Genomic DNA, 15,009 nt, shown 5'->3' on the forward strand with positions numbered 1-15,009 from the left:
ATGCTTCTCCTCCTCTGGCAAGAAAGCAGTGGGGTGGAACCATGGAACATTCCCCAAAAAGGATGTAGTTAATGATACACCCACATACAATGCAAGAATAGAATAAGGGAGGAGTAATGTAAGTATTACTTTTGGGATGGTGCACCTAAAATATTGTTCTCTTTCTTCTACATTCAGAGCTAATATATTAGGTTTATCATGAAAATTCACATCTCCTTAAATTATTGTTATTTGACACTATTTAAAACCAAATCTTTTTATTGGTTGTACGCTTTTTCCTGCAATCTTATTTTTAGGCAATCTCAGCAATGTGTTTGTATGTCCGTTTCTTTGTATTGAGATTTAGGTAGTCTTCATTGTGTAAATAAAAAGTGATCCAGACAACTGTTTTATAATATATGCAAGTCCAAATGAAATCACAAAAGACATTATGTTTTTGCTGAAAAAAAGGTTAAAAATATTTAAGCATGACACTTGCTTGTTTAACTTTTACAGCATTAAAATATTCTATATAATATTAACATGAAGTTACTTTTCTTCTGATTGCTTTCTAGCTACTATCACAGATTGACAAGCTTAAGTCATCAGTGAGAGAAGACCTGAATAAAAATAACACCTTTTACAAGAGGAGGATAGAAGAATTGGGGCAGAGGCTTCAGGAGCAGAATGATCTGATTATTACTCAGAAGAAGCAGGTCTGTTTTGTGAAGTATTCTATGTCCTCGCATTTGGGTTTTGATACATCTCTAGCTGCATATTTAATATTCCCAATTTGTAATAGTATTGCTGTAGAATTTTGGTTACATTCTGGAAATTATGTTGATAAATAAAAATAGATCTGGAGAAGAGATGTGGGAATGTAAACCAGGAATTAAAACACCATTTAGAAGGAAAGGCTTAATAAACCAAATTTTTTTAATAAGTTCAACACAAAGTTAAAAGATTACTACATCGCAGTCACCGAAGACCTCTACAGATGAAAAATTTCTGATGGTGAAGAGGATTTAATCTACCACAGAATAATCATAATGAGATTTAGTGTTTGAAATCTGAAAGTACGTGAATTCTCACACCTAAAATAAAGTATCATATTTATCACTATGAGAATAATTAATTACTGTATGAAATTTAACAAGAGCAAGTCCCAGATTCTCCACTTGGAACGGGGTAATCCTGGCCGTACATACAAACTGGGGGATAAGAGGCTGGAGAGCAGCCCTGCGGAAAAAGATCGAGGGGTCTGGGTTGATGGCAAGTTGATTGTGAGTCAACATTGTGCCCTGGCAGCCAAAAGGACCAACTGTGTCCTGGGGTTCATCAAGCACAGCATCACTGGCCAGTTGAGGGAGGTGACTGACCCACTACACTGCACTAGTGGGGCCCCACCTTCAGTACTGTGTGCAGTTTTGGGTGCCTCAATAGAAGGAGGACATCAAACTATTAGAGTGTGTCCAGACGAGAGTGACTGAGATGATGAAAGGCCTCAAGGGAAGGACTTTAGGAGAAGCGGCTGAGGCCACTTGGTTTGTTCAGCTTGGAGAAGAGAAGGCTGAGGGGTGACCTCATCACAGTCTACAGCTTCCTCAAGGGGGGCAGTGAGGGGGAGGTAGTGGTCTCCTCTGGTGACCAGCGATGGGCACAAGGAAATCGGAGGAAGCTGCATCAGGGGAAGTTCTGATTGGACATTAGGAAAAGGTTCTTCATTGAGCAGGTGGTTGGTCACTGGAACAGGCTCCCCAGGGAAGCAGTCACAGCACCAAGCCTGACAGAGTTCAGGGAGCATCTGGCCAGTGCTCTTAGTCACATGGTTTAGTTTTAGGTAGTCCTGCAAGAAGCCAGGAGTTGGACTCAATGATCCTCATGGTCCTTTCCAACTTGAGATAGTCTATATGATTCTGTGAAATTACTTGTTTGGAAATTGTTTTTTTCTTGAAAATATGCTTTTGTTCAAACATAACTATTGATTTTTTTGAGACGGTTGGTGAGTGGAGATCTGGGTGGTCTGGAGTTTAGACTATGGCACGATTATGCAGTTCTTACAACCTATTCCTTTATTAGGTGATGTGTTCTTGTCAAATCAACATGTGATTTTACACTTTTTTCTTGAGATTAACGTTAAACCTATGCTTAAATGCTTAAAGAATTAGAGAGACAAATAATAGCTTTTACATCTCCACCTTAACAAATTTGAAAGCTGGAGGCATAGAGGACTTAAATCCTAGACCAATTTCTTGCAGTAAAGAGACCTTTTTAGAATAGAACAGTATGACCACAATGTAAAATAGGTTGGGGGGGGATCTTAGTTTGGTGTCTGTGGAATACAGTTGTGGAGACCTGCATTCTCAATGCCTTGAAATTGGAAGGGCTTGAGAAAGAGCTAATACGTTCGTAGAATTGAAACTGAATGCACAATGAATTGAGGCCCTACTGGCTGTAACCAAACTGATAAATGAAAGAGGACCAGCATCCAATATCTTGTGCCAGCTCTAGCTGACATTGACTGTGTGTCTGTATGGTTTGGGTTTAGCTTCTGTTTGGAGAATTAGAGTCAAGACATTGTTTAAATGATATAGGAGTCCCATGTTTCCTGTTTTCTTTAGATCAAATTACAGCCAGCTTGTTTCCTCTTGTTCTCAGTTTTGTTCAGTGCATGTCTTGGATGTCAAATAGACAAAACTGTAGAGCAGACAGGAGAACTGTTCATACATTTAAAATCAATGTGTAATTAAGCGTTTGCCTGGAGTGGAGCATAGATTTGCAAAGTTGAACATGAATTGCTGAAGCAGAAAGTATTGAAACTGTAAGTGCTGAAGTGGCCCGTAAGCCTACTCTCATTTCACCTGTAATAACAGAATGTACAAAGCATGAGTTCACATAAGACAACAAACAGAAGTAAGTCTTCAGCACTCATTAAGCATGAATGAAATATATATTAGGTGGTAGAATAGAATTCCACAAAAGTAGTGGTTTTGTCCCCAAATGATAAACAGTAATTTCTGTTATGGAGTAGTACTGAAACTAGGTATTTTGTACTAAACATTAATTTCTAGTTATTGATCATTTACATTTGTAACTATTTGTATATCTCTCTTTTCTCTTTTAGATAAAAGAATTGTCCACAAGATCAGTTGCGAGCATTAAACCATATGATGGTAAGTACAAACTTTAAGAAAAAACAGATTTTGTTTCTAATTTCAGCAGCTTGGCTGAAACAAATGTTATGATTCATTAAAAATATAGACATCAACTTTACTAACTAAATATTGAAATCAAATCAGTACTGGCAATATATCTGTGTTTCACAGGGTACCTACCTGTTTCCATGCTATGATTTGCAAAGATAATGTTTTGCAGCTGTAAGGACTTCTAATGTACAAAGTTGATTGCTTGAGTAGTGAAGAGATGTGACATATAGCAAGTCTATTCTGTATTATGTAAACAACTTTTGGCTTTGCTTTATGAAGTGTAATTATAGTTATTTTTTTCATGCTTGACTGTCCTTAGGCTGCAGAACTCACAAAAGGAAAAATACTGAAAAAGTAGACAAAATTGATGAATTTGTCAGTTAAGATACAGATGTTCAAAGAATTTTAAGAATTCTGATGTTTTTGTCTGTGCAGTCTTTAATATCTGAAGTCCATTACAAACAGCTAAACCTGATAATAGTGTTTTAGAATGCAGTCCTGCAACCACAAACACCTGTATAGTTGATGCTGCAGTTGTAGTGACTTGAAATAGATTTATTGCAATAGATGATGACAGCTGAATTAATTTTAATCCCAGTTTGGAAACCATCTTGCTCTATTAGCAAGACATTGTCTTGAACTGAATCTAACAGCAGGGAGTAGGTTACTTTGAGGAGAGCATAGTAATAGTGTGGCTGTATGGCTTTTCGACCGGAGCTAGGCATGTTCAGCCACACTGAAACACGGACAAGTATGAGACAGTGGCACACAATCAAATTTGCTCCTAGGCCCCAAGCTGATGTGAGGAATGTAAAATTGAAGTGATCATTCACTCCAAGGCTATACTCTGTACACGATATAGATAGGGCTTGTGCTAGTTGAGATGGAGAGTGGATGCCGCAGATCCTCTTTGGGGAATACAAGCCTCAATCAGACTAGACTTGACTAAGTAGCTTTGGGCCCAGGCTTCTTCTCTGGGACACAAAGGGACAGCATACAGATGTGATCAAAGAGATGATCACATTCCAGCTCAGTGATGACTTAGTAGTTTCTGTTCCTGATTCTAGAAGTATTAAAAATGTTAAGCATATATGGAGACATACTTTTATGTTGTGAAGGACCGTTTTTTACTTTGTAAATGATTTCTTTAATTTTTTCCCCATTAAACCCCAAAATTATGTAATTTACAAATATGATTAAATATTGCTACATTTAAAAATCTGTATAAGTCTGTTAATGTTTACTATAATAGATATACATTATTTTTATTTTTTATGCTATTTTAGTGAACACTACTGTAGAGCATCTTGAAGAATCTAAACCAAGTCTACCAGTGATGCATGGTAAGTTTTTTTGATAGGTCCAGATCCAATACTTTCAAATCTAACACTCTGTCTTCTTAAATGTGTTGCTTGTCAAATCATAGCTGTAAAAGTAGTTGTATTGAAAGAACAAAATTTGAATTGCTTTGCTGTCTGTCAGTATTGAGAATTCCTGTCATGTAAAGGTGCACTATTGAAAAGAAAAAATGAAAAACAAAATAAATTAATTTGAGAATATTTCCTAGCATGTGTTAGTATTGAAACACTTTAAGGTAAATTAAACTAACTGAGGAAATAAAACTATGTTTTCTTATAGAAAATATGCTTGTTTGGTATATGCATAAACTAGATAGGCGTATGCATGTACTAGAATTTGTATAGGGAAATATGTGGAGATGTTTGTTTGTAAGTCTTGAAATACTGTATTTTTCATGTAACTTCAAATGGCAAGGAGGAAAAATACAGAAGAAATAAAAAAGACAGTCGTTCCATCTAGATAGTTCTTCCAGAGTATATCTGTCATTGCATATAGACATTATATAGTTATTTTCACTTGTGGCATAGTGGTATTGTTTAGAATTAGGGGGAATGGATGAACCTCTGTTTGCATTGGTTTGTACTTTGTGAAAATAGTTTTCTTTTTTTCTCACTATGCAAAGTATTATAATAAAGAGTATTGTTACCATACCAATATCCTGTGATCAATTAATTCTTTATTTTCATTTTAAGTAGGAAAGTAATGAAAAATGAACTTTGAGCAAGTAAAATATTTAAATATTTAAACGTTTATTAATTTGAATTATTGAATTATAATTAAATAATTATTTTTATTATATTTCTCCTAGTTTTAAAACCTGTCAAAGAGAGACAAAATGGAATTTGTCTCAGAAAGATGTACAGAATTTTTCTTTTTCAACAAGTTCAAAAAGTTCTGAAAAGGCATGTGGGGATAAGAGGTAGTACACAATAGAAGCTTTCAATAGCTTGTTGAGGAATGAAAAAATGATGAAGTGTTATTGTGACAAGAATTATTAAAGGAAGGAAACTAGATTTTATTTATTGTAACATTATTTGAATAACAAAGATTTTGTTCTAATGCAAGGTTAGTAGCTCATTGCTTGAAGCTTTTAAAGTGAAACTATATAGATGAAATGTGTGGAGACAAGTAATAATATATTAAGTATCAATTATTAGTAATACTATTTTAAATAATCTAATTCTTTTTCATTCAAACCAGCTTCATTGCACCATCACGGTAGTGCTGGTTCTGGCTAAGAGATGTCACAGCAAGTAGCTTAGCTATTGCCCTGAATTTAGGAAACAAGTTTTATGAAGAGTATTGCTGCTAAGGGCTTGACACCAAGCTTGTCAAGCATTGCTTTCTTAGTGCATTTACTTTCATTTGTACTGAGGAGGAAAACAGTTCTGTACTCTGACAATTTAAATCGGCTCATTCAGATCTTTCCCAATTTCCTGTTCCTCCAAATATGAAGTTTGTGACACCTTGTGAAACTTCTCAAGATAGAAAAGGCTGTTCCTGCCACTGATATACAAAAGTTTCACTATCAGTTTATGATGAAACCTCAGAGAAGGTGTTTCCTTCAGATTCCTTTGCTGATGATTATTTTATTTATCTCTGCAGGTCTCTCTGTCTGTCCCCTTTCTTCCCTTCTGGATTTTTTTTAAACTTACCCTACCTAATTTCTGGATATAAAGGTCAGCAGAAGTTATAATGTCTCTCCCAAAATTTTCAGGGCTCCTCAAGGGATTAATATAAGTACTGAATTATGACATCATAGCTGCTTCTCATGTCGTTATGAAAATGAAAGCACTCACTGTAACTTCAGAACAGAAATTTATCTAGCACAGAGCATCTCTGAAATCACAAGAGCGTAGTTTTCCTACCAAACAATTGCCTACATATGGTTTGTTTTTTTTTTTTTCTTCTGTTTGAAAGAAAATTGATTCTGGACAAGGCTCTTTAATGTGAACTTAAGTACACTTTTCAAAGTTGCTTGGAAGCTTTTGCATCCTAGTATTTGTTCAGTGCATCTTAAATCTGTGTTATGAAAAGATATCCAAATTACAAATGACATATTTTAGGTGTGAAGTAGTGGAATAACTCTCTTTTAGTCTGGTGCTTTTGTGTTAACATTCTTGATATCTTGTGAGAGCTAATAGTGTGCCATGAATGCCATCCTGGCTGACCATTCTGTGCATTTCTGAGCTAGCTGTAGGGTTTTGTGCAGATAAAACTTCAGTCTTATTTTCAAAGATTACTTAAGTCTCACAAAAAGGCAATGGATTAATTATGATTTAAAAAAAAATAAAATTCTAAAATCATGCTTTAGCTCCTGTATTACTCTTGAAATGTTAATACTTGTTCAATGTTTAATCTTTGTAAGGTCAATAATATTAGGTGGAATTGAAGGCAGCAGTTAAAAAGCAAAGACATTAATTAGGTTGTCCATTAAAACCTATGTCTCAGTCTTCACACATGGTGTGGCCTAAGTCCCAGCTATCATTAGGGACATAGCTGAAGCATCTGAGGAAAATTGAGTCAAAGTAGCCTTCCTAGACAGTTAACAGAGGAAAGGGGCACCTTCAGAGTTTGGTTCAGCTGAACTAAGATCTGAATTGCTCTTTGAAGTTGCCTGTGTCTCTTCATTGACTGTAGAAGGAATCTGAGATGACTAGGCTTCTATCTTAGAGGCCTCAGGTAAGTGTCAAAAATTTATCATATTTAAGAATATTGGTTTAAAGTTAATATTTATGCTGCTTATGTGCAGTGTATGGCTTTCCGTTGATTAATTAGGGGAAAAATATATGAAGTGTGTTGATTCAGAGATGATGGTCAAAATTGTAGGTATCACAGATCAAGTCTGGCAGCTCTTTGGATGTGAAATTTGAGTATAAATTAAATGAGTATGTAATGACTATAGCCATGGTTTACATTCCAAGAAGCGCAGCAATTTACAGCAAATAAGTTTTACATTTTGTCCTGGGTTTTCACACTGCAAGTGCAAAGTACTTACTGTAGGTGATACTCCACTATAGATAATTCTAACACTTCTGTTCAGGCTGAAAGTTCTTAATATTTCAGAGTAAATAGACAGGATTTCTCCTTTAAATGTTGGCCAGAAGACTACTTTTCCAATAGTACTGTCAGAATATTGGGGTTTTTTAAACTAGTTGATAAGAACAGACAAATAATGTATGATATGCTTGAAATATACACATCCTGAATTTTTCATTATTGTTAAATGTATTTTTCTATTCCACCTGCATAGAAATTGTCTTCAAAATATTATTTAAAACAGATATGATTTGTCAAAGTATGCAAGGCACATCATCTTTCAGTAGTATCATTGTCCACTGAAGAATTTAAGGCAACCTGTACTTTTGATATATCTCATCTATGTTTCCACACATTATTAGCTGGCAGAAGAGAGATTGTGGAAGATGTGGCATGACAGACACCATCATTGTGGTGATCATCTTAAGGTTGCGGGCCTTAATGATGACTAATATTAATGTGGCTTGATTCGAGCCAGTGAGAGATAAGTATGACCAGCCTGGATTGACTGGTGTTGGAAGCTGCCATTTAATTAGGTTCAAGCCTGAGGCTCACAAGAACCGTTCTTCTGAGGCTAAAGATAGAGCTAGGTTTGGGACTGAGGCTGGCTGGTGACATATGGGGAGGATGTGTCTAGAATTTGCCACTGGTCTAGGTATAGGATGTAGCAATAATACCATTTGGTTAAGGTCAGGTGTAGGTCTGTTGGGGAGGACCAAATGAATTGGGTTTGGATCTGTGGTTCACGCCAGCAGAAGTTGTCAATTTATGGCAGGGTCTGCAAAGGGCTGGTATCACCCAGAGACATCTGGTTATTGCTGAGCCAACGTTTGGCAGGGATCACTGAGCTTGGGTTAGGGTTAGGATTAGTCTTAGACAGACATCAGTTGGAAAAAAGAGTTATGTTTGAATTAGGAAGGATCAGTTAAGCAAGGTGGTAGCAGCAAAGCCAGACTGAATAAGTTTAATTTTGAAGTTGAAATTTATCTCTGTTTTATAGCCGAGAAAGGGGTGGAGATGAGAGCCGGGATTCAAATTGAGTTGGTGAAAAGTATAATTGAAGTTGCATCTGAACTGCAAGACTGATGTACTCTCCAGTTCTACCAGTACCCTGGTAGTCCAGAGCAGGTGATCTGCTGGAGCACAACATGCCTCCTGCCTTGCTTCAGCCTCCTGAGATCCACTTCCAATAAGGCAAGGACACAGTTTGGGGGTTCAGCTGGAGTGGGGAACTGAGAAGTGACCAGAGCAAGTAATTTATTTCTAGGTGTGAGTCCAGAAGGGAAGGTGGCAGTGTGTCTAGGTTCAACATTCAGGCTAGGATGAAAGCTAGGAGTAAGATCCTGGCCAACAAGGTCTGATGTTGAAGATGTTGATGTAGAGCAGTGTCCACTACGGTCAGCTGAACTAGCTTTAGAGCTGACAGGGAGGTAACTGGCTCTACTAAAGTCAAAAGTTGTAGTGATTTCTTGTTTGAGGCTAACATTTGGTTGTGTCTTGGTGAGATTTTGGGCAAAAAGGTTGGATGAACTCGAGGAAGTTAAGTAATTTAGAGTAGTGAGGATTTCAGTCTGCATCAGCAGCATTGTTTTAGATTTGAAGTTAGCAAAAACTGCTTTGTATAGATTTGACGTCTAGTTAGGTAGTCAATCTTAAATGATTCCTAAATATAAGCTTAGTAATATTTAAATGCTGCTCATTTCAAGGATGTGTACTAAGGTAAGAGCTGAGAGGTCTGATCATTTGGCTGGAAGCAGCACATCTCTGGTAAACATAAGGAGAGGGCTCCTTAGGGGGACTGATCTCCACACGTATGTGTAAACCAGAAGAGTGGTAAACCAAGTCACTTTTTCTTACATTTGATTCCATTGTTGTTTAATAAATATCTCTTAGAATGTGTATACAATAAAGAGAAAGAAAAGACCTGCTTATGCTAGAGAAGTTGCTGTTTCCAGCTGTTACACTCCGCTGTGCCTTAGCTTTTGATCTCCTCTGTCATCATGCAGTGAACAGCAATATTACATGTAACAATAATACATTTTGGTTTTGCTCTTGCAAGATTCTTTTACTGCTTTTTAACTTCGTCTGTTTCTAGTATACTGAGGAAGAGAAGCATGTACCTGTATGCCTGATCAGCAGACTCAGGTCTGAGTTCTGGGAACTGGGCTTTTCCTGTTAAATTAAATTACTTGACAAGGGCTTGTGCAGAGATGAGTCAGCTCCTTTAAGCAGATTGCATTTGAATAAAGTACAGGTGAAACAAGTATAGATTAAATCCAGTTACACAGCAACTGTCTTACTGTCTAGTAGGTCCAGTCAAGAAACTCAGAGGCCTTAATGCCCGTCCAGCTAAATTAAATCCCCCAGAACATGTCATCTGTGCTTCAGGCTCTGTCCTCCAAAATAGGCTGACTGCAGGCTTCTGGGAATTATGCCAAACTGTGCCTGAGAATTGTTTAGGGAGAATGTTAATTGGTGCAGGGCAAGTGTGACAGGAGCAATAGTGTGGAGGATCATGTTCCAGTGCCCAGGAATGCACTGGCCACTGTTAAATTTTGCAGACTTAGAAGCTGAAAGTACCAGAAGCCTATTTGTCTGGGTTTGGTTTTTAAGTGTTTCCATAAAATTTACTGACATTTGCATCTTGTTAGCATCTTTTGATGGTGTAAGAAGCACTTTTTTATAATTTATTTAGTGCAAGTTATATGGAAGCAAACCTTAAATCTGGTAACCTGCTTGGAAAAGCAGGTGAGAAGCTAAATATAACCTCAAGTATGGAAAGCATGGAGAGAGCAGCTACCATATGCAAGCATTTACACTGCCAGTTTTAGTCCCCTTCACATGGGGAATAATGGAGATGTGACAATAAATGTCTTTTTGCTCCAAGTGCTCATTTCATTGTGATTACCCGTCACAGTGCATCCATGTTTGTACCTAATTGTGTGAGAAGTGCTGAAGAGCAGGCATCTTTACTGCAGCGTCACTTCCTCCCCTTCTACCCATACAGTGTAACAGACATTTCTAGCGCCAAAGGCTTCTTGTGAAGGCTGGAGCAAACATATGTTGGCCAATAAATTGTTTTCTCCTATATTGCCAGGAGTTGAATGCTGAAAGTATAGTTTGTTCATCTCTGTTATCATAAAACCTAGAAGAAATTCAAGTTCTAGTTTTCACTGAAATAAATTAATTTTAGGAATTAATTTAGGAGGGTGAATATTAACATTTTTAAAACCTGAATTTTTATTAGTCTACATATAAGCATGTTCATGCATCTCTTATATCTGAAGTCTATGAAGTTGTAAATAAACTGCACTCTGGCTCCATTTTCATAAAGCAGATTGTACCTGACAGCCTATGGAATGATAATTTCAATGTGATTAGGAAGCTGGTTTTAGCAGAGGACATTTCAAGATTTCTTTAAAACACATGATAATACTGAGTCTCACTATAGGAGTGAGTGAAGATTTTTTAAATTAGTTTTGTTGGAAATTATCATGTGTATATATAAAAAATTTTTCTATGTTTTACACATAGGGACTCAGTACTTAATAATTCTCCAGAACGATGAGTTAACGTTTTTTCCATATATTTTTGAGGATTTCTATGTCTGTCCGTTTCACTTGACTTTTTGCAACTTTTAGCATCAAATTGCACATAAACTATTTTAAAATTATTTTTTAAATTAAAATGTTTCTTATGAGAAATGAATGACAATATTCATTTACTTAATCCTAGGTGGCCTTGTCACTGTAGATGCCTAAAAGCATCCCACCTGGCTTCTGGGTGCCATTCCAGAAGGGCATGGGTTTTTCTATAGTTGTGTGACCTATTGGCCAGCCCTGTGCTGATGGCTTAAAACGATGGCACTAGACACCCATGTTTGGGCAACTGAATTGCTTCTGAAGGGACTATTGTATTGGGGTCCTCTCTACAAAAATGTACGACCAGTGCAGTGAAAGAGTCACAGCGCATTGGGTTTGTGATTAAGCAGGTTGTCAGCATTCGGGAAAATTGACATCGGTGTATTTTTTTTTTGCTTAACTTTCCTACTCTGGACCTTGACCTTCTTCTGTCCTGTTTGTCTGGTGTTCCTGTTCTTCCTGGTTATTAGAGCAGGCACCCTTGGTGCATATGCTGGAGCCCATAGAGGAGCTTTCAGAAGAGGAAAAAGGTAATGGTTGATTCAGCTCAAAATATAGAGGCATGTTTCTTAAAAATAAAAAGTAAATATAATTTGATACCTACAATATTTTTCATTGTATTTCAGTATGCTTATATGATTTGGGTGGGAACATTCCTTGTTTGCATCAGTCTCCTGTTTGCTGTTGATCCTTGTAAATATTATGATTTCCTTATCCAAGTTCAATGTTTTTATGAAAATCTGGCTAACTCTTTAAAGCAGGTGTATTCCGTACGTCTCAAGGCACTTGAGCTAAACAGAGCAGAAATGTTTGATGGGGAATACCCCCTTACTAGGAAATACGAGGGGCTGATGCTATTGCAATGTGTGATTACTTCTTTTTCAAACACAGTGTAAGCAAATAAAAGAGTTCAGATAGAAGGAAGAAGGTGGTGGAGGTTGAAGCTGCCTACTTTCATAAATGTACCAAAGATAATTTTGCAAGTAACCTAAGTTACACCTACCTCTAAGCAGCCACAGCTCCAGCCAGGGTTGTGCAATTCTGAATGAAACTACGTAGCCCAGTGTTGGCAGCTGTTCTTCTGCTTCACCTGAGGATAACTTGGAGAAGGCTGCTTTTACAGTGACAGAACAGAAAGCATTGGCTCATCCTGCATAGCATTCTTCTCCTGAAGAAGGCAAACAGTACTTTAAATGAAACACCAAATAGCTGAATAGCATAATAATCTCTGCTGTGTGCAAAAATCAAAATCAGTCTTGAACCTTATAGCCAATGAGTTTAAATTTTGAAGGAATCATGCTGGTTTGGAAAAGAAAAAAATGTTGTTCAAATACATCTGTGTGTAAGTGAGAGGTTTCCCCAGGGAAAATCCAGTGACTGAACAATCTGAAATAAAGACTGCTTGCATTTTTGCCGTTCTTTCTACTATTTCTCTTGCTTGCCATCTTCTCTCTTGATGGATTGTCTTTGATTCTTCTGCTGTGCCTAAAGGCATGGCCCGCAGTGGAAAAGAGAGAAAGAAAGAATGCAGTCTGAAAAGATAGACCAAGATTTTTGTGTTTTCGGTGACAGCCATTTGTAAGGGAGAGTGTGAAAATTCTTGACTTGGCACATTATTTCATAGGATTATGTAGGAGCTGAGACAGTGGACCAGATTTAAGGTTCCTTGTCTCTGAAGTTGCTAAATCTAGTATTTAGGTTGTTTGGGTTTTTTTTAAAAAAAAAAAAAAGGAATAAGAAAACAGTTCCTTAAATACTTGGCTTCAGCAAAGAGAGATAATTAGCAAGAATTAGTATATTAATTAATTAGGATAATGCTGGATAGTCTTGTTACTGATATTCGTATGTAGTAATCAAGAATTTTAAAATTATTTTAGATCTATTTTATTGTAAGGATTAACATCTGAAAGGGGCAGGGTTTTCAGAAGGTTCCTTGGAGCCTTCCACTTTAAAATGTCTCATGTCTGGACTTCTGGGAGGGTTTCATACTGCATAATGCACCTTTTCCTGACTAGAGATAGTCTGATAGCCCTATGTTTCCTCACTGACTGGTAATTTGCCTCTTTTTAGGACTCAATTCTCCAGCCAAATCACTTTTAATCCCACCTCTGTCAGGGACTGAATTGTCCACACAGTCCCCAAAACCAGGGAAGATTTCAGCCAGATTATGTCTCTTCAGCACGGATCTATTAATATGGTAGCTGGACTCTTTTTAAGTTTTCAATATGTATAGTTCTTTCAAGGATCCATTGGAAGCCACTTCCTCAAAACAAATAATTTGTGTATCTTGAAGTTTCTTTGGGTCCTCTTCAGAGTGCTTATCCTTCCCTTAAAGAAAAATGAAAAGTAAATGGAGCTGCTTTTTAAGCAATCATTGTTTAAAAATAGGAGAAGTGGCATATTTGTTTTGAAAGAAAATGCTTGAAAGTCACAATGTGGAATTATTCCTTCAGATATGTCCTTGTCCGTGGGCTGCCAAGTGACTCTGCTGCCCTGTAAGGCATATTGGAAAGAGACAAAATCCTGCCCAAGATTTACCTTTTATTCCAGGGGGCAAAGTTGGGAGTGTGGTTTACAGCATGCTTTCCTGGGATGTTGCGTACCTTCTATGTATGCTTTGCCAGCTTTGCTGAGCACTGCCAGACAGAAGCAGCTACCGTGGTGCCACAGATTATCGGTTCACTTGGTATGAATGTCATTCAGTAAAATTTTGTCTTGCCAGAGACACTTTATAGGCAGGTTCCAAATGGGTGTTTTGCTTATTTACTCCCCTGTATGACCCTCTGATACTTTGCCCTAACTTAAATGTCGGTCTTTAAGTTAGATGGAAGAATCTGTCTAGATGATTCTTTATTTCTTGCGTAAGAGTTCATGTAATTACCGACACTTAAAGTGAGGGAAAGAGATACAAACTTCTTTGTCTGCTTTTAAGTATGTATGATGTCATAGACCTGCATGGAAGAAAAAACAACACTGAACTTTGTCCTTGAAAGAGTTTTGAAGATAAGTATTACCCATCGTGAATTTTCTGTGAAACGGTCTACCTCAGACTAAGGTTTTGTCTTTATCAGACTTTTGAAAGTGTTACAACTTTCCAGAGATTTAATTTCAGTATGTGTTTTTTATCAGAGGACATTATGTTGTTTGAAGCTTTTCTTGAGCACAGGTTTGTCATATTCCTGTTCTAATTCCTGCTAGAGTTCAGCTTTGATTTGAAATACCACTTTTAGAGAACTTATCAGAAGATAGTCTTTCTTTATCAGAAGTTTCCAAGTACAGTTCTAAAAGAAAAGATCTTTTCTGCTATATATTCAGGCATGTATCTTTACAGTGACTCTGTAACATGAAAAATAAAAGATATTTGTGATGGTGAGTATGAGGTGCTGAGGTATAGATTCCAAGTGAGCAGCCGTTTGTAAGCTAGCCCAAGATTTTAAAAATAATATAATTCCATGTAGACAAAAAATGCGCATGTATGTCTATGGTGTTTCTAAAAAATGCATGCTTCAGTGCAGTTTTTAATTCTCATGTACTGTGAATTTTTCAAATGTCTTTTAAATGCATTTTTCCATTCTTATTTCAGAAATTGAGAAAGGTGATCATAAAACAGGTAGAAGTAAACACTATTTAATAAATGCTTTGAAGACTGATCCTTCTTTAACTAAAGAATTACGAGTTGTTTTGGAGCAAGCCCTGGAGGAGAAGCTGGAATCCCTTGGAATTAAAGCAGTAAGATTATTTTGAATTATTTAAGAGGGGTAATCTTTGTCCAACTTTTTTGCTAT

General features: G+C 36.9%; 1 protein-coding gene across 1 annotated transcript in view; it reads left to right on the top strand.

Annotated features, from left to right (window-relative positions):
• The window catches only part of DZIP1 (DAZ interacting zinc finger protein 1), a 40,220-nt gene that overhangs the window by 16,091 nt on the left and 9,120 nt on the right, over positions 1 to 15,009 (top strand). The window contains exons 9-12 of the mRNA XM_074911528.1: positions 555 to 695; positions 3,104 to 3,152; positions 4,472 to 4,528; positions 14,808 to 14,953. Of these exons, the coding sequence (XP_074767629.1) occupies positions 555 to 695; positions 3,104 to 3,152; positions 4,472 to 4,528; positions 14,808 to 14,953 (393 nt within the window). The remainder of the gene's footprint in view (positions 1 to 554; positions 696 to 3,103; positions 3,153 to 4,471; positions 4,529 to 14,807; positions 14,954 to 15,009) is intronic.

The sequence above is a fragment of the Athene noctua genome, chromosome 1 (assembly GCF_965140245.1).
Source record: "Athene noctua chromosome 1, bAthNoc1.hap1.1, whole genome shotgun sequence".
NCBI classification, from domain to species: domain Eukaryota; kingdom Metazoa; phylum Chordata; class Aves; order Strigiformes; family Strigidae; genus Athene; species Athene noctua.